Consider the following 19,388-nt stretch of genomic DNA (forward strand, 5'->3'; position numbering starts at 1 on the left):
AGGCAGGCAATCTGCAAGCTGTCTCACTGTCCTTGCAAAGAAGCGAATTCAAAACAACTTTCGCTTTTCCATTGCTCTGACTGAGCCAGCCCCAGGTGTCAGTAACTTTCCAAGCCGACTGACCGTCGTTGCTTAGCAACTGTGCATACTTCTCTCTTCTTTATCTACCACAGGAATTTGTGGTATGCAAGCCTTTCTCTCAGAGCTGTTTTTCCAAACGCAGCTCTCCTGTGAACCAGAGAATCACTCAATCTGCATTCACACTTTTAGCCCGATATTCAGCATACCTCTTTGGGGCTCCGATGCTTGGAAAACACCCCCTCTTGGTGTCCAGCCGTCCGTTCAGCTTCTGGCTGCAATGCAGACGTTATCTTCTTTCCTTGGTGCAGAGGATGGCACACGATCCATCAACCTCTCACCTCTCATGCTGATTCCCATGGATCAGATAACCAGCAGCTTCTGCTACCATATGTTGTAATCTCAAGCCCTAATCAGTCAGAGGAATTGGCCACTCTCCAGGTGCCCGGCTTGATTCCTTGTTGATCTCCCCCGTCAGCGACTCCCGGCAAGACAAGGCGAGATCTCTATCGGCCGATCCTTCCCAACGTGAGAAGAACACAACCATTCCTCCCCCATCCCCAGGGAGGGGAGAGAGACAGACAGAAATGTATTTACATGCCTTTATTTCTGTCTTTCCAGCAGTGCAGAGGAAACATGTCTGCACCCTCTTTACAGCAATAGCAGAGAGGGAATAACTCCACCCATGTACTTCTGGTACAGGGTCATGTGACACTCTGAGCTAACATCCGGTGCTCAGTGCACATAATAGACTGTTCCTTGTTCCCACGGTACCGTCCCATAACATCAACATCCTGTTCGGCTTTCCAGCCACCTGGAGCACACAGCAGCATTGCTCCTTTTTCGTAACAGTTTGCAGTATCAGAGACAGTATATCTCTGAATACTAGTTGCTGGGGAATAACAGCAGAAGAGGGCTATTGCTTTTGGGCACTGCTGATGGGCTGAGGGTGGGTGGGAATCGGACAATACCAGTAGGCCACATCCCTAATTCACCCAACCCCTGCAGGCCAACTTTGATAAATGGGCTGGCTAACCACCTGTCAGTCAGCAGCTGTGATAATAACATCAGATTATCGACTCTCATAAAAGTTTTAGAGTGGCAGCTACAGCAACCTCCTCTGAAGATGCACATTCAGCAACCATCAGCTGACTGGCGCTGGGAGCTTGCCTTGTAATGGGCTTGCTGCCACTGCTGATCAGCTAATAGGCAGTTACAGAGAGTTCCTTTGAAATGTTTCTGGAGGAAGCATTTTGAGGGTAAATAGCTTCCTATGCATGGGATGCGAGTGGCACTGTGGGTTAAACCACAGAGCCTAGGGCTTGCTGATCAGAAGGTCAGTGGTTCGAATCCCCGCGACGGGGTGAGCTCCTGTTGCTCGGTCCCTGCTCCTACCAACCTAGCAGTTTGAAAGCACGAAGTGCAAGTAGATAAATAGGTACCGCTCCAGTGGGAAGGTAAACAGCATTTCCGTGTGCTGCTCTGATTCACCAGAAGTGGCTTAGTCATGCTAGCCACATGACCCAGAAGCTGTACGCCGGCTCCCTCGGCCAGTAAAGTGAGATGAGCGCCGCAACCCCAGAGTCGTCCACGACTGGACCTAACGGTCAGGGGTCCCTTTACCTTTACCTTCCTATGCAGTAGAAAAACTGCTCCGTTTAAATGGAGCATCCCCCATACAGACAAAAACATGCTGCTTGGTGGAAGTACTTTGAATGCAAAGCACTTCCTCCAGCCCTATTAACATGGTTTGACTGCTTAATAAACTACTCTTAGTGTAGAATGAACAGAAATAGACTGTCGTGAAATAATATTTAGTATTGCAATAAAAGCAAGTGGTGTTGAGAAAAAAATACACACACACAAATGATGGGACAGCTTGGCTCATTTATAATGTTTAATTTTATATGTACAAAATTAGAAAAAAAATACAGCATATAACAAATTGTATCTGCTAACATGTTGCTGGTTGGGTTGTTTTTTTTAGGCACACTTGGTACAATTAGAGTTCCTTTATCATTTCTAAATTACATGATTTCTTCCTTTCTGTTCTGCTGATGTCATGCTACCCTATAGGATTCTAAAATTGCTGGATAAAATATAAATTAGACATCTGAAAATTAAATATATTTCCCATTAATAAATAATTTGCTCAGAACAATGTTGGCAAATGCTTAAGTATTTATCACATGCAACAGAGTATTGTGACACTTTAATTAAAGACTAATTTTTTAGACTGCAATCCAGTGCACTTAACTCGTTGGGGGTGACTTTTAAGCAGAGAAGCATGTGATTGTCCTGTTACTGCAGAATAAGCTTTCTGAGCCCAAAGCCCATTTTGTCAGATGCATGACAATAAGAAAAGTTTATACACCCTGAGGACCTAAAGCTATTGTAACTGCCACAGAACCATCAGAATAGGCTCATTGCCTTGTGCTGGGAAGTGACAAGGCACCGCAGCGTGATAGAGCTTTCCTTTTTGCTTTGCAGAAAATACTGTTGTAGCAAAACTGTTTCATATTAGCAGGTATTCACATCTTTTCAGGGTGCTGGTCCAAGAGGATAAGCAATCAGGGCTTACCCAACTAGGGAATTAATAAATACGTAACAGCTAAAATGTGACTTTTCCCATTAGTGCACTATGCTACCAACCCCTCTCCAGCAGCGGTAGCTAAGTATTTCACAGATAATCCACCTCTCCCCATAAAATAATTTCAAGGAATGATAATCTTCTGAAAGCAAACAGTAAGGCTAAAAAGTGTGTCTAAGCACAATCACTATTCTAAGGACTATGCTAGAGTTGGTACATATTATTTTATGTATTTAATTGTTAGCCCCTTGCCAGCTTGTACAATGAAAGAATAAGTAAAACCTGCAATCGTATATTCACTTACTTGAGAGTAAATTCCAGTAAACCCAGTTGCAATTACTTCGGAGTAGACAGAAGGCTCAGAAAAAAACTTCACTGAATATAACAAAGATTAATTTTATGTAAACATAAGCTTAGCCTGCAAATATATCTAAATTACTAGCTATTGTTGTATAAAAAGTTTGATCCCTCCCTCTCCAGTATCCAAAAGGCACCATAATTGAAAGTAGGTTCATGACTGATAATAAGACAACTTTGTGTATTATGGATTATTTTATGGCTATTAGTCATAACAGCTGAAGTCAGCTTCCGTATTTAGAGGCACCATATTTCTGAATACCAGATATTAAGGCAAGAAACTGAAAATGGCTACTTCCACTTTGCCACACATGCCAGCTTCTAAAGGGCATCTAGTTGGCCACTAGGAAGAACAGTGGGGTAGATGAGCCTTTGATCTGATCTTAGGCTGTTCTTATGTTTGTTTTAATCGTACATCCAGCCGGCAATTCAATTAACATATAAGAAGCTGCAAAGTGCCTTCTAGTGGAAATATTCCCCTTCCTGTAAAATGGATGGGGAGCCTGTGCCCTTCAGACATTACTGGACTATAACTCCCATCATCCCTGGCCAGTGGCCAGGCTTGCTGGGGCAAACAGAAGCTAGAGTCCAGCAACATCTAGAGGACCCACACATTCACCACCCTTTTTGTAAAATTTCCATTTTGCTTGTTCTCTTACTTGCCTTAAGAAAGAATGCAGCAGACAAGGCGTGTATTCTCCAGAAATATTATTCAGATATCAAAACATTTGACATTCGTCTAAAAGCAATTTCACATTTATCTAAGGCAAGTCTGCATATGTAGTTGTTTGTTTCACTAACTTCTGTAGTCTGAGCCAACCTCAACCCCCATTTAAATCTTCTGTAAATCACACTGAAGCTATCATTGTCGTCGTCACCATCATCTCTCTCTCATAGTTTGGTTAATAATCAAATAACTCTGCTTCTCCCAGAACATACTACTTAAACAGAGTAATACTCTGAAGATAACTTTCAGAATCCATCACAAAGTTAGTCCATTCTTGGGAAAGGGTTTCAATGGAGACAGCTTCACCGCCATATTCTTTTGGGAGAATGCTGGCTGGAAAGTGTTGTTGGAGAGTAGGAACATAGTTACTCCCATGCATGTGGATCTGCAATAAGAGGAATTGTTTCTCCTTTTACATAATATTCCAGAAGACAAAATTCACTCTCAGAGTATTGTACAGTTTAAGTACTGTTAAGGCAAGTGGTTTAGTTAATAGGGAAACTGATGTGTACAGTTGTTCATAATGAGACCACTGACTGCCTGTTTCCTACTAAGCCCAATTCAAGGTTTTGAAAGTGCTGTTCTCTACCTATATGCAATGCTATTTTTCTAGAAAAAGGGGTGCCAGAGCTCACCATGAACTTCTCCCTTGTTCTCTTAGAATGGCAATGGCACCCACCTAAGAGGTGCTGGAACTGAGCTCTGGTGAGCTCTGGCTGAAACAAAAGACCTGCCTATATGACTTATGATTGCATATTAATTTTTATCTGATGTTTTCAAGTTTTATTATTTGCTTTGTGATACATATATTTTTATTTAATTATTTTGTAAACCATCCTAGGATCTGAACAGATGAAGTACAAGTCTGTGAGCACTTTGAAAATGATGCTGTGATTACAAAGACCCAGCATAAGTTTCTCAAAAACAAGTAATGCCAAATTAATCTCATTTCTTTTTTCAATAGAGTTACAAGCTTGGTGGATCATGGAAATGCTGTGGACATAGTGTATCTTGATTTCAGGAAGGGTTTTCACAAAGTCCCCCATTATATTCTTGCAGAGAAGCTAGTAAAATGTGGCCTGGATGAGGTAACTGTTAAGTGGATTTGTAGCTGATTGCTGCTAAAAACTAAAGAATGCTCACTAACAGTTCCTTGTCATTCTGGGGAAAAGTGCTAAGTGGGGTGCTGCAGGGTTCTGTCCTGGGCCGTTGTTGTTCAATGTCCTTATAAGTGAATTGGATGAAGGTATTGGGGTGATGCTCATCAAATTTGCAGATGACACCAAACAGGGAGGTGTAGCCAATGCTACTGAAGACAAAATTGGAATTCAAAATATCCTGACCAGATTGGAGAACTGTGCCCAAACTAACAAATGAATTTCAATAGGGACAAAGATAAAGTTCTACACTTAGGCAGGAAGAACCAGCTGCACAAATATAAGATGGGATTGTGAGTACTACATGTGAAAAGGATCTATGGGTCTTAGACCACCAGCTTAACATGAGTCAACAGTGTGATGAAGCAGCAAAAAAAGTCAATGGTCTTCTAAGCTGCATCAACAGAAGTATACTGATCAAGGGAAATAATAGTCCTGCTCTATTCTGCCTTGGTCAGAGCACACCTAGAGTCCTGTGTCCAGTTCTGGCCACCACAATTTAAGAAGATTATTGACAAGCTGGAACATGTGCAGAGAAGGGCGACCAAGATGATCAAGGGTCTGGAAATCAAGCCTTATGCGGAACGGTTGAGGAAATAGTCTATGTTTAGCCTGGTAAAGAGGACACTGAGAGGAGATATTATAACCATCTTCAAATATCTAAATGGGTGTCACATGGAGGATGGAGCAAGCTTGTTTTCTCCTGCTTCAGAAGCTAGGACCTGAACCAATGGATTCAAGTTACAAGAAAGGAGATTTTGACTGAACATCAGGAAGAATTTTGTGACAGTAGGAGCTGGTTTGACTGTGGAACAGACTCCATCGGGAGGTGTTGGACTCTCCTCGAAGTTTTTAAGCAGAGGTTGGATGGTCATCTGCCATAGATACTTTAGTTAAGATTCTTGCATTGCAGGGTGTTGGACTAGATGACCCTCAGGGTCCCTTCCAACTCTACAATTCTAGGGTTCAATGTGGAGCATCTCTACAAGGGCTGTTGTTCTTGTGTAGGCAACCCTTTGGAGACAGTGGGGAATACAGTGTGGTCTACATGGGAAACATGCATGAAAATAGCTTGAATGACACCATCTTGTGGCATTTTGAACTATTGTATGAACCCACATTAATGAAATATAAAACTTATAGAACCCTATTGGAATAAAAGAGGTGTAGTCTCTTTTTATTTAAAAAGAAAATGTGTTGGGATAATGTGTGAATTTCATAGAAAAAGAATTAGCATTTACTCACCCGTGCTTTAATCTTTTCTGAGAGGAATGTCTTTATTAGAGCAAAGACCGGGTGAAAGAGCAAAGGCTCATTAACCAAGTGGATTCCACGCACTTTCAGTGGAAAGGCATCCTGCGAAGAGAGTGGAGAGAAGCATGATAGAAGACTAGGATCTTCATATTCTAATGCTTACATTCACATGAGCAGGCCTGCCAAAATGTCAGACTACATTTGATTTTAAGCAGAGGTTTTCTGACCATAACCACCCCTGGGTTTTCAAGTACTTAGGACTGCACTTATAAAACAGTCACAATATACCTATCTCAAAAGAAAGAAAATAAATGTGGGGTTGAGAAAATTCAGGAGAATATGGCCCAGTTCAGACAGATATATCTTGCCTTATTAAGCTGAGATATGCCTGTGCCTTCTGCTTAAGCACTCCATTCTCACGCTGCCCTTCCCTCCTCCCTTCTTGGCATTCCTGGGTTAATTAATAATAGTTTCCTCATTACACCTGAACCACCACCAACACTTTCCACCCTGAGCAGCAGGACTTAAGAGGCAGCAGTGGATCCACATCTCTGCTCAGCCCCACAGCTCCCGGTCAGGAGTTATATTGGTTCCCTAAGAAGGACGTGACACACTCTGCCCACTTGACCAAGTGCTAATAATACTAAATATTGGTAGTGGTGTTGTTAGAATACCTCAAGCCATCTAGAACAGCAGAATTAGACTGTATTAAAAACACAGGAGCTATCTAATGCTCTTGTTCTCCAAAAACATTGGTACGTGAAAGCCACTATCTGCTTACAGCATAACTAAAATTTAGAACCAAAGCTCACTGTGATCGCGGCAGCTATTATCTTGGCAACTGTAGGCGTGATCTGAAATGCATGAGCGAATCTCCATCCTTGAAGATCAAAGATACCCTTGACTCCATTCCGCTGTGTTTCTAGCTCTCTCACAATGAGCTCAGATGTGATAAGACTTAAACGAAACAAATCAAATGCTGTGAATGTCTTTGGGTCCCATTTTCCTAATGACAAAAGAGAGGAGAGAGGGAGATGAATAAAGTAAGCACTTTCCCCCAAAAAAGGCCAATGGAACTAAAATGGCTTAAACGTGGTACTTTGGCTTAAACTGGACAGTGGACTAGGCTGCAAGAATAATGGGCAAAATACACCCGTTTGCTGATTTCTCACCTGCTTTGAAATGATGTCACTTAAATAAATGCCTAACCCTTCATGGGCTACAAAAATGCTAAGCTGATTTTAACCTTCAGCCCCTTTTCCCTTCTCTCAATTCCTGCTTGCACACGGACCATCCCCACTTCCATGTCTCCTCCAGTGTCCTAATTCAAAGCCCACTTTGTCCATACAACCCATTATTTTTACCTTCATCTCCTTTATTCCTACCTCCTCCTTCCTACAATTCTCCCTTGCACACAGATCCCCCTCCATTTCCGGGCTTCCTCCTGCCTCAGATTCCACAGCCCCCTTTGCACTCACATACCCTGACGCTATATGTTACTGTACCTTAAAGATGAACAGAATCTTAAGAGCAAGTCTGTCAGTTAGCTCGTTCAGTTAGAGAAGGTTCGACTGAGTTGATGGATGTTGTCACCGTATGAGTGTTTGATAATAAAATATTTGTTCTAAATTTCTACATTGAATCTGGAATGTCATGTTGAAGTCAACACATAGCACCAGGAACTAAATACACTGTGTGAAAGTACTGTGAAATATTTGAGGGCTCCACATCCTCTATGTCTCTCACACAAGGCAGCTGAGGAAAAGAAAAGGGGAAAGAGAAAAGGGAGAGATATTGAGAGGAAAATGCAGGTTTTAAACAAGTGGCAGAGGTTTGAATAAAGAAAGTGGAAGTGGGAGACACTGAGAGAAAAAGTGACAGTTTAAAAGAAGGTTTCAACGCTGCAAGAAGGGAGCTGGGAGCAGCACTTTTTGTGTTTGCTTTTTGGTGTTATTTTCTGTGTACAATTTCTGTGTTGTACCCACCTGTGCTACTTTTGTAAACAACCACGACCACAACAACCCTCCCTTTCCAATCTATTCAGACCCCTCCCACCACTTTCCATTCTCGGAGTCCTTCCTAGCTTCCTGCCATGGCCATTGCTGTTGTGAAACCTGCCTTCTCTTCTGCCTCCTCCACCCTCACTTCATGCAAATCCAGGATTCTGATGAAGTACTACAAATCCACCAGTGGGGGCTGCGAGACGACAGCCTTACATTACAAGAAGTCAGAGGCAGAACATGCTACTTGCCAGTGTTGCAAAAAGAAAAGCTACTTGCCAATTCTGTAAATGAGAACTTTGCTACCAGCTGGGTCCCTCTCCTTCAGAACTCCAAGGTAACCAGATTTCATCAGACCAAGGACAGAGAAAGGCCGTACATCTCCAACTATTTCTGGGAATTCAGCTCTCCACTTGTGATAGTTTTTCAATAGCTGGGAAAGAAATAGCAGAAAGAGGGGGAGATAGTACCGCAAAGCAGTCAGTTGTAGAGTATTCTGTTACATGATTCTTATGTTGTAAAATATTACTGCCCTTCCCACTAAGTATATGCATACTTTTATCTCAGTTAATTTCACAAACTGTGTGCAAATATATTTTAACATTTAGGCTGGTTTCCTTTTGTTGAAATTAATCTCCTGTAACACTAGACTTGACTATAGATAGCTTAGTCGATAAGAGTGTGATGCTGATAATGACAAGGTTGCAGGTTTAATCCCTGTGGTGCAATTAGGTAGCAAGGAGTCTGGATTTTAATCCCTACTCAGAGATGAGGCTCACAGGTTAATCCTGTACCATTCAATATACAGCATCTCAAGCTAACCTGCCTCACATGATTGCTGTGAGGGGGGGTGGGGAAGCAGGCCCTCGTGTTCATTGTCTTGAACTTGATGGAAGAACAGTGCACGATTGTGACAGAAAGTATAAGCTTCCAAAACAGGACCAGTATAAGGTTTCCAACCCAGCCTTCACCATAAAGGGTATATAATCATACAACTGAAAACAAGTAAAACTTGCTTACAAGTATACAATATTAAGAAGCAAAGCAATTTCAAATAAAAGCAGCTTGGTGTGGGTCAAACAAAGCAGCAGAGGCATGGGTCCCACAATTATTAACATGGACACTTAGGCTGAATCCTGTGCTCACTTACCTTGGAGTAAACCCCACTGGATCCTATTTGCATCTGAGTAAGCATGTAAAGAAATCACTGAAACCAAGCAAGTGGGTTGTATCCAAAGAAGACATCCCATGAGTGCAAAGACTTCTGCCTGCACAACATGACTTCCCTTCCCCTAAATCTCCTCTGGAAGGTTGGGGGAACCCTCAGAATCAGACTGGGAGGTGCAGAAGACAAGGGAGGAAAAGTCCTGTTGTGCAGGTGAAAGTATTCGTGCTGATGGGATGACTTCATTGGATTCAACCCTACATTTTCCCACACACCACCAGTAAACAATGCAGATAGCAACACCTTTTTACAGCAAGACTGTCAAGCACTATAGAGATTTTTCAGGTTGCTAGCCTGGTTCAGAGACAATGTTGGTCTTTCTTTTTGGAGGAAAAGAAAACAGATCCTTTCCCCATTGGTACTGTATTCAGAACAAGGTAGAATTCAGGAGCACTACATAACTATTATCCAACCAGAACATGATTTTTACATAAGTCTTGTCTAACAGGAATTTTACTTGGAACAATATTTGCTACTTATAGGTTACACTCGGTAGGTAAACAGGGAAATATCCATAGTTTATTTTAAGACTTATCCTGGTAGATGAAGCTACCTTTCAATTACTATTCTTCTGTCAACAATTCATTTCTTTTTCTTTCTCGTAAATGCAAAATAATAATACAAGTTTTCTCCTTCATTTTTTGGTCCCATTATCAAATCTGTATAAATTGTCTCACTTTCATTAAGAACAAAGCTTCCAAGGAGTAATTTGTTGATATCTGAATGCACTTGCCCCATGATCAACATGAAGTAAGTCCCTTTGGGCAATCATTCTGGAATATGGAGCAGTTTTTGATACCTTCAGAACTATGTTAAGTAGCTAAATGTGCTAAACAAAGAAGCTAAATGTACAACTGTGAAGAAGTGCCTGGAAAGAATGAAGAAATAAGCCAAGCTTCTCTTTTAATAGAGAAATCCAGCATCTTCTTTCTGCACTCTCACCTAATGAATACATTTGGGCAGATGATCTTATCTTGAATTCATATCAGTGTACGTACAACCTATAATTTCATTCGAGTTTTGTCTTTCATTGTTCTGATCAGTATCTGCATGTTTCCTGAACATGCATACTTCTTATATTGGGACAGAGGACTTTGCTTATGGATTTTCACATTTGTACCAATGCACCCACTAACAAATCTGATTCAGTTTACTCAGGTCATCTGTAGAGTGATCTCATGATCTTAGCCTTCAACACAGTTATTCTAAGGCATTTTCATTTACCAATTAAAGCAGGAATGACAAGTACCCAGGGCTCAAAAGATAAATTAATGTATAGCTTTAAAGGTTTATGTGCTTCTCATATGAGAAATGATTTATCCACATTAATCATCCTTAGGCTTTCAACCGGAGATATTTGGGTTCGAAAAAGTCTAGCCTCACAGTTTGTTCCCAAATGTTGGAGAAATTCTTATGAACTTTGAATGGATATTTCCCAATGCTTAATTCTTAGCCTTTCCCCCATTTTCAACAGGATGCTTGTTTTTCCAATAACACTTTATGTTGTGACATAATCCTCCTTATTTTGAATAACACTTATGGCAAAGGAAACAGATTTGTTAAGTTTAATACACAAGTGTTCACAGTTTGGGACTGTATTAAACAAACACCATGATTCCTTATCTCTGGATTGTGCCGAGCTCCTAAATCAGGAATACTGTATCACACTGAACTAAGATTGTGTATACATTGCAGGGGTACCATGACCTAAGCCAGTGATGGCCAAACTTGGCCCTCCAGCTGTTTTGGGACTACAACTCCCATCATCTCTAGCTAACAGGACCAGTGGTCAGGGATGATGGAAATTGTAGTCCCAAAACAGCTGGAGGGCCAAGTTTGGCCACCACTGACCTAAGCCATATCTTCCCAAGTGCTTCCACTGATGTGAAGTACCTTGAATGAAGCAGTGTGGGAAGGAGACTGATCAGTCAGATCAGGAGGAACCCTTGTGTACTATTAATGGCAAGAGGAAGGCATAAAAAGAAGGGTCAAAAGGTAGAAAATGTGCACAACAGGAGAAAAGGCTGACAACTGGTATTGTCAGCAGAGTTGTACCAAGGCTTAAGTCAGCCAAACCCACACAAGCAGCTGTTGTGAGAAGCCCAGACCCTACCTGGAAGTATATACTTGGAGCAGAAATCTAGAAATAGATTGCCCTGGGAGATTAAGAGAGCACAGAAGTTCTTACGTCTATTTCACCAGGCATATTCATGGAGCGCTTATTCATTCATTTATACAGATGTTTTGCGCAAAACTGCTTTTGTACAAAACTGCTACATTAAAAATAAATTTGGCCTATTTACAATTACCCTATTTACAATGGTTACTGTCATCTATCTATAGGGCCAATTGGTATTTCAAGATTCCTTACTAGCCACAGTTCTGAAGGAAATCCTTTCTTGAAGGCAGTATTTCTTCTTTTCCACCTTTGACACTGAGGGTTGTCTCTGAGTAATTTCACTCACTTGAAGTTGTTTTCTAATGTTGCTAATATCTATCTATCTATCTATCTATCTATATCTATGCAAACCATGGGTACTATGAATGTTGCCTTCCTCAATTACAAACCGTTTCTATCTTTGCCATTTCTCAACTACTCAGAGGAAAGCTCCTAGATACAATAGTGATAATAGATTTTCTGTCACAGCCACAGCAGTAAAGAATGCTGGCACACTTGCGTGCATTATTGATCCAGTGAGGAGTTAGGCTGGAGACCAAATGTATCACTTTGCTAGGCTCCCCATAACAGTATGAATAAATGTTGCCATTTGTAGCAAAGTATTAGTTGTAGCACTTGTTCTATTCTGACTGTGAATCAATAACTGCACAAAAGGAGTGCAAGGCAAGCAACTAGCATTAACTGACTCAGGAGTGAGTATAATTACCTTGATATAATTCAAGTGGTGCAACCGTGTGGTTTTTCCTCCTCTATCATATAACCAAAGCCACACCCCAAATGAGTAGATAATTGTGGATGCTGGAGACTCCCAAGGCTTTAAAAACAACAACAACACTGTTGGGATGATGCCAACAGTTCTATGCTCCCCATCAGGCCAGCTTCATATAACTCAAAAATTGTGCTTGCTTGCAAGGTTTTAGGTTACCAGAGATCCTTAAGTTGCCAAGGATCTGAGACTAGTGCACAGGAGATGTTCTTTCTGATAGGCCACTGGAAGTAAAGGTGGTCAGTAGATGGCCTTCCAGCTGCTTCTCTAGCCCACAATGCATCAACAAACACCCTCATCCTGGACCACTTCCATCAAAGACTTATGGGAGATAAGTTGACAGCAAGTTTCTTCCTGCAAGCACCAGTAAGGGTCTGGATGATGAAGAAGAATAAATGAGAGGTGGTGGGATGAAAGAGAGGTCACATGGGTTTGAGGGGCAGGAGAACAGAGAGGAAAAGCTATGTGAGTACTCATTTCCCTTCTGTACTCCTCTTGTGAGTATATGCATGCATACACGTGAGGAGAAATGCATTTGTGTTTGTGTGCGTGTGAAAGGAAGTGTAAAGGTGGGGTTCCATACCTATTAAATGAAAGTGTTATATGCATGTTAAAATGTGGGAGAAATGTTTGCATGTGTGCTATGAGGTTTTCTGAAATCAAGCCGTATATAAATTTTATGAAATAAAATAAATCAACACACAGGCATCTGTGAATCAGCAAGAGCCCTCTTCCTTCCTGTGTCCTAATTTCCTGTACATTTTTCCTAGGATGAAAGAGAATCAGGTAGCCTTGTATTATTGATGTATGAATGGCACTGCAAACAGACATCAAATAAACTTTGTGATTTTATATTATTGGAAATGCAGGTATAAGCATTTACATTATCATCAGAAGCTTAAAAGACAATACAGTGGTACCTCGGGTTAAGTACTTAATTCATTCCAGAGGTCCGTTCTTAACCTGAAACTGTTCTTAAGCTGAAGCACCACTTTAGCTAATGGGGCCTCCTGCTGCCGCCGGAGCACGATTTCTTTTCTCATCCTGAAGCAAAGTTCTTAACCCGAGGTAATATTTCTGGGTTAGCGGAGTCTGTAACCTGAAGTGTATGTAACCTGAAGCGTATGTAACCCGAGGTACCACTGTATGGGTTTTCAGCTGAGCCATTCAGATCCTATATCCTTCTTCTGAGGATATGTTCACCTAGCCACTTCATGGTCTGAAGATCACTGTTTCCTTTCTTTTTGCTTTCCCTCTGTGCCTTACCCACTGGCAGCATGACATACAAAACTTAAAAAGATACACAAACATATTTATTCCTCCTTCAGTCGTCCGTTAGCATACATGGCATTAACATGAGTCCATGTTTTATTCATGACAAAGGGAGGTGCTTAATCTCCTAAATAATCCCTGAAAATATGTCTTTCTTTTAACAGCAGAGAAAGGGCTGTAATTCAGTGGTAGAGTATCAGTGCTGCACACCCCAAGGTCCAAGGTCCAATCCTCAGCATATCCAGGTAGGTCTGGCATAGATCCCAATCTGAAACCTGAAAAACTGCTGCTAATCAGTGAAAACAATACTGAGCTAGGCACTGTAGTAGATAATGGTCTGACTCAATAGAAGACCATCCTATGTTACTATTCTCTGCACCAACCAAGAACCTGCAACTGCACAAACCAGCATGCAACGTGTGTGTGTGTGTAATTAGTTTTCCAATATACCCCCAATAATAGCCAAATTATAACAATAACAATTAATCCCCAAATTATACAATTATCAAAATGGCAGTCAACTTCCAATTAATACATTTTAGTTAAAGTGGCTCCCTGCATGGGGGTTTGGGTGCATTTCCAATCTTAAATCACTGCATTCCATAATCTTAATGAATGTCAGTTACTTTTCAGCTATAATAATAATCCCTTAGTCAACAGCTACATAATCTATCATTTCTGTTCATGATGTTACAATATATAAGTTTATAAAGCTTCAAGTGACAAACTCAGACTATTATCTTTATTCTGTCCTGTGTGTGAAAACTGTTATGTCCCTGGAGATTCCTTCTGTCCATATATGGTGTTGTCTCTTTCACTTCTCAGCTGTTGTTTAACACCAAACATTAAAAACTTCCCTAAACAGGGCTGCCTTCAGATGTCTTCTAAAAGTCAGATAGTTGTTTATTTCCTTGACATCTGAAGAGAGGGTGTACCACAGGGAGGGCGCCACTACCGAGAAGGCCCTCTGCCTGGTTCCCTGTAACTTCGCTTCTTGCAGTGAGCGAACCAGCAGAAGACCCTTGGAGGAGGACCTCAGTGTCCCGGCTGAGCAATGGGAATGAAGATGCTCCTTCAGGTATACTGGTGCTTCAACTGCTCTGTCACTTCCCTCTCTTTTCTTTGCAATATGTGACATTGGGCTGCCCCATCACCAACATCTAATGATATATGGCTGTTGGTAGGGCAATGTGCAAGAGCAATGATATTGCATCACACACTGTGTTATAATGGCAAACAAAGAGGGATGAAGAGTGACAGCAGCTCCATATTTGTTTACAAGACATGTTACATGGAGTTCTGTGATTGTAACACTGCACATGCTTTCCCACCCCTCTCAGAAAGCAGCCACAGGGTTGTGTGGGTGTGTGAGAGAGAAATCTGAAAACAAGATTCGGCCAAGTACCCAGCAGTTTAACATCCTGTTCTCACAGTGGCTGGCTATATACCCGTGGGAAACCCATAAGTAGGATGGGAGAACACAGTGTTCTCTCCCAGTGGCGGAGGAAGGGGGTGCGAGGGGGGGTGCGGCTCGCCCTGGGTGCCATTACTGTGGCAGGGGTGACAAACTAAGTTTTTTTTTTTTAATTGGGCTCACAAAACTTTTTAGGAGTGACGTGGCGGCTTAGGTGGCTGCAGGTTCCACTCTGCCTGAAACGGCAGCGTGGGACTTGCGTCTGCCTACTGCCTCTCCCTCAGCTGCCCTACAGCTGAGGGAGAGGCAGCGGAGAGGCTCAAGGCGCTGGAGAAGCTCGCCCCAACCCATGGGCAGTTCGCCCTGCCCCTGGCTGCAGGACACGCACCTGCACCAGATACCCAAGCGGCTAGCTATGCCACTGTTCTCTCTACTTGGGATTCCCAGCAACTGGTACTTAGAGGCATACTGCCTCCAACAGCAGAGGCAGAACATCTCAACAGCTTCTAGCCATAATGGCTACCATTATCCTCCATGCATTTATCTAATTTATCTAATGAGAGCCAGTGTGGTGTAGTGCTTAAGAGCAGTAGACTCGTAATCCGGTGAACCGGGTTCGCGTCTCCACTCCTCCACATGCAGCTGCTGGGTGACCTTGGGCTAGTCACACTTCTCTGAAGTCTCTCAGCCCCACTCACCTCACAGAGTTTTTGTTGTGGGGGAGGAAGGGAAAGGAGAATGTTAGCTGCTTTGAGACTCCTTCGGGTAGCGATAAAGTGGGATATCAAATCCAAACTCCTCCTCTTCTTCTAATTATCTTTTAAAGGTGGTAATTATAACTACATCTTTGATCAGGAACAGTGTGCGCGTGGATTAGCCCTCTGCAGTGCTTTTTTCTTGGGGAGACACAGGGGTACACATACCCCTAAACGTGTTGTGAATCTTTGTACTTTTGTCCATTTACTGTATTTATTTCCCCTGATTTGAACTATAAAATGGTGATTTTCTTGAGTCAAATCGAGAGTACTACTCCTAAATATTTTTTAAGAAAAAAAGCACTGGCCCTTTGTCCCCATATAAAATCCCTGAATTAAAGTGCCTACCCAGATGCTACTGGTCTTCTTAGATGTCTGCCACACACCAGAGGAACAGCTAGCATATTAGTATCCTACCTACTGCTTGCTTCAGATAACTTGTGGGTTTGTTTGTTTTTTACTGCTTCTTGCCATACTGAGAAGCACAAGCATTATCACAGATGTTTTTACAAACACAAAAAGGTACAAAAAGGGTAAGAAAAATAGACAATTCTAAACAGTATCCTGAAATAAAAAGTTCCTTAAAAACAAGTGCACCTGGGGGGAGGAATTACATTAACTGGAAAAGTACATAAAGTTGAAAGGTTCTAGCCAATACTGTAATTAGGGTCCAATGACAGATGCAGTAATCTATGAATGAGGAACTATGTTTTACAAGACCATGTCTCTGGAGTTTTATATGCAAACATAGATGTGTGAGCTTCAGGACAAATGAACAATCCAAAAGATTGTTGGTGGACTTGCCTCTCACTGGGCTTTATAGGACAAACTTTGGACTATTTGCTGCACACAACATGGTATTCTTTATGTGATGCTGTGCATCTAATGCGATATATTTTGTTTTTTTGTGATGTAAAGAAACTTTGGGAACTATTTTTTCACGACAACTTTTTTTTAAGGACTTGTCTTTTTAAAACAAGTATTTTACTGCCCCTCAAGAATAATAACATTAATCAGAAACTGTGCAAAGCAAAAATATACCATCAATTTATTTCATTCTAATATTTAGCAGGCGTGGTGTGTTTCCAGAGCAAGTCCACCCACGAGGGCAGGTGAGGCGACCAACTCAGGCCACAGGGCTCACAGGGGCAGCAGATCTCAATGTTAGTCTTTCTCTCCCTTCCCCTTAGTCCTGATGTGGAGTTCATTCACCCCTTCTTCCCTGGCCAGGGAAGGTTGGCCTCAGTTGCCAAAATGTCCTGTGTGTTTGTAACAAGGTGCCTAGGAATACGAAGTCAATGCTGTTAAATAACTGTAGTGTCCATCCTTAAGCTTGTAGAGTAGGAAGCCCCAGAGTGGGGTGGGGCCCAAAGCTGCCATGTAAAGCTGCTTTAACTCAAGGTGCTCCTAAACATCCTGAAGTATTATTGCATGTGCATACACGGCCGTTTCCAAGAGCTGTTCTAAGAGCTACTTTAAATTGCAATGTGATGCTTGCTTCTGATGTGGCTAAAGCCCTCTCCCTAGCCTGGCTATAATAATAAATAATACATTTTTATTTATACACCGCCCTTCCCGGTTCAGAAAACCGGGCTCAGGGCAGCTAACAACAAATTTAAAACACTTAATTGATGCAACAACAAAAAAAGCATAAAATACAGTATAAAACGTGAATAACAATAAATTCAGAATTCAAAAATCAATTACTCATTACACAGAAGTGCAACCGACCCATGTCCTCCTCTTATGCTTTGCAGTGTGCAAACTGATTCTCTGCCTGCATCTCGCTTGTAGTGAGATGCGTGCTGTAGTCACAACCTGAAGCTTAGGCATCTCAAGAAAGCGTGGTAGTGCTGCAATCTTAGGCAAGGTGGGACTGAGTCCCTGATGTGTGTGCATTGAAAAACAGAGTGAGCCAGGTAGGTTTCCCCGCGCGCGCTCAGCCTTGAGCAGCCGGCGTCCCCCGCAGCCCGGGTGGGCTAGACGCGCCTATCGTGCCCGCGCCCGCGCGCTCCCTTTACCTTCCATGCCAGCTCGGCGTCGAAATCCCGAGCTCGCAAGAAGCGGACCAGGAAGGCGTCGGACAGGGACCAGGGCGAAGGATGTACATTCTCCTCCTGGGCTCGGCGCCTCAGCGCGGCCACGGCGGCCCTCACGACCGGGGAGCCGTCGGGCAGCTCGTTGAGGTTCCCTTTCAGGGCGCACGGCTCGTCTTGGCTCATGGCGCCACCTCCCCGCCGACTCCCTCGCCTCGGCCTGGCGCGGCTGCAACTGAGGGACGAGCAAGGGCTTCCCGTGGCCCCGCTCCTCCGGCCCCATTACATAATAACGAGGGCGAGGAGTGCCTGGCGCGGCTGCCAAATTGGCGGCCGAGCCCGCTGTCAAGCAAACCGTCGAGTCTGCGCCGCGCCTCCCCATGGCAAACAGGAGCCGCCGCTTTCCTTGGCGGCCTTCGCCCACTCGGCTCCGAGCCGGGCTGCCTCGACTCCTGCGCCTCCCCAGGCGCAACGGACGATGGTCCCCCGGGCCTGGCGTAACGCGCTGTGAAGCACTAGGGGCGGAGAAGGGACAAGGAGAACCCAAGCCTGGCTCCCCCCGTGAGAACCTCGTGGGCCACCAAGCGCAGCCTTGGTTCCTTGTCAACCTTCTTAGCACGTACATGGCTAATATAGGACCAAACCACTGGGGTCCTGGATTGGAGGGGTGTGCGCATGGCTTCTAGCTTATCTTCAAGACGGTGAAGGGAAGAGTTCAAAATGAAATGCGAGTTGGGGTCGGGGTCACCGGGATTTCATTTCCCTTTCCTGAAGAAACAAGCCTCACGCTCCCCAGCTCTGTCGCAAATGAGTGCCTCTCATCATGTGTAGAGGGGCTTTCCCTTACCCGCTAAAGCCCTCTCCCAGCTGGGAAGTTCATTGAAAGGGCTCGCCCGGTACATCTCCCAGGAAACAATAAGCATGGGATGAGGAAAAACAACTCCCTAGTACAATAATATTAGTCTTGTGAGGGGGCTATTATTCTCTGCAACAACGTTTATATCCAGCATGGAATTCAAAGTACTTCCATGGGGTTCCCGGGTCTTCCATCCAAACACCTGCTCAGCTGTAATAAAGACTAAAAGCGCAACATCAGTCATCCTGAATGTCTTACTTATGAGCAAGGTCATTAAAGAGTGGAATGCCGCAGCACAACTTTTCAAGGCTAAAGGTGGGTATTAATTAGGCCAGTTCGGTAGTCAGCGCTTCCTTAAACCATTTAAAGTAGCCTTGTGCTGATTTCAACACTAGTTGAGTTAGAATACAGATACAGAACAAAGCAAAACAAGAGATCTAATTATGTTTGTCACTAAAGCCACTGCAGAATGTCACTTGGCCCTGAAAACCTATGTTACTCCCCATCAGGGACATGGGTTTCTGGGAAATTTTCAAGTGGAAATTTTTCAGTTTGCAATGGGAAATTCTCTTATGCCCTAGAACAGGCATGGGGGAAAGTGTCTCATGCTATATTCATTTTATTTACTACATGTATATCCTACCTATCCTCCAAGGAGTTCAAAAGGAAGCAGGATAGTTCCCCACCTCTGTGTGCTAGGTTTTTCAGAGTCAAGTGACAAT

At 43.0% G+C, this 19,388-nt stretch overlaps 1 protein-coding gene across 1 annotated transcript; it reads right to left on the bottom strand.

The window, feature by feature from the left end:
* Positions 1 to 1,957: 1,957 nt before the first annotated feature.
* Positions 1,958 to 18,497, bottom strand: TTPA (alpha tocopherol transfer protein). The gene is made up of 5 exons (XM_083623442.1): positions 17,796 to 18,497; positions 8,443 to 8,596; positions 6,976 to 7,169; positions 6,155 to 6,265; positions 1,958 to 4,137 (listed from the first exon to the last, which is right to left on the bottom strand). The coding sequence occupies exons 1-5, from the start codon at positions 17,994 to 17,996 to the stop codon at positions 3,964 to 3,966; spliced, it is 834 nt and encodes a 277-aa protein (XP_083479568.1). The 5' UTR covers positions 17,997 to 18,497; the 3' UTR covers positions 1,958 to 3,963.
* Positions 18,498 to 19,388: the final 891 nt, after the last annotated feature.

This window comes from Podarcis filfolensis (assembly GCF_964270895.1).
Source record: "Podarcis filfolensis genome assembly, chromosome: 7".
In the NCBI taxonomy this organism is placed as follows: Eukaryota; Metazoa; Chordata; class Lepidosauria; order Squamata; family Lacertidae; genus Podarcis; species Podarcis filfolensis.

What these genes read in the sequence shown, in the direction of transcription:
- TTPA (XM_083623442.1), bottom strand. Translation starts at nt 17,996, where the DNA reads ATGAGCCAAGACGAGCCGTGCGCCCTGAAAGGGAACCTCAACGAGCTG. An exon ending in AGTTCTCATTTACAGAATTG is followed by an intron (nt 7,170 to 8,442) that starts GCAAGTAGCTTT and finishes TTTTGTCATTAG; the next exon opens with GAAAATGGGACCCAAAGACA. An exon ending in CAGAAAAGATTAAAGCACGG is followed by an intron (nt 4,138 to 6,154) that starts GTGAGTAAATGC and finishes CTCTTATTGCAG; the next exon opens with ATCCACATGCATGGGAGTAA.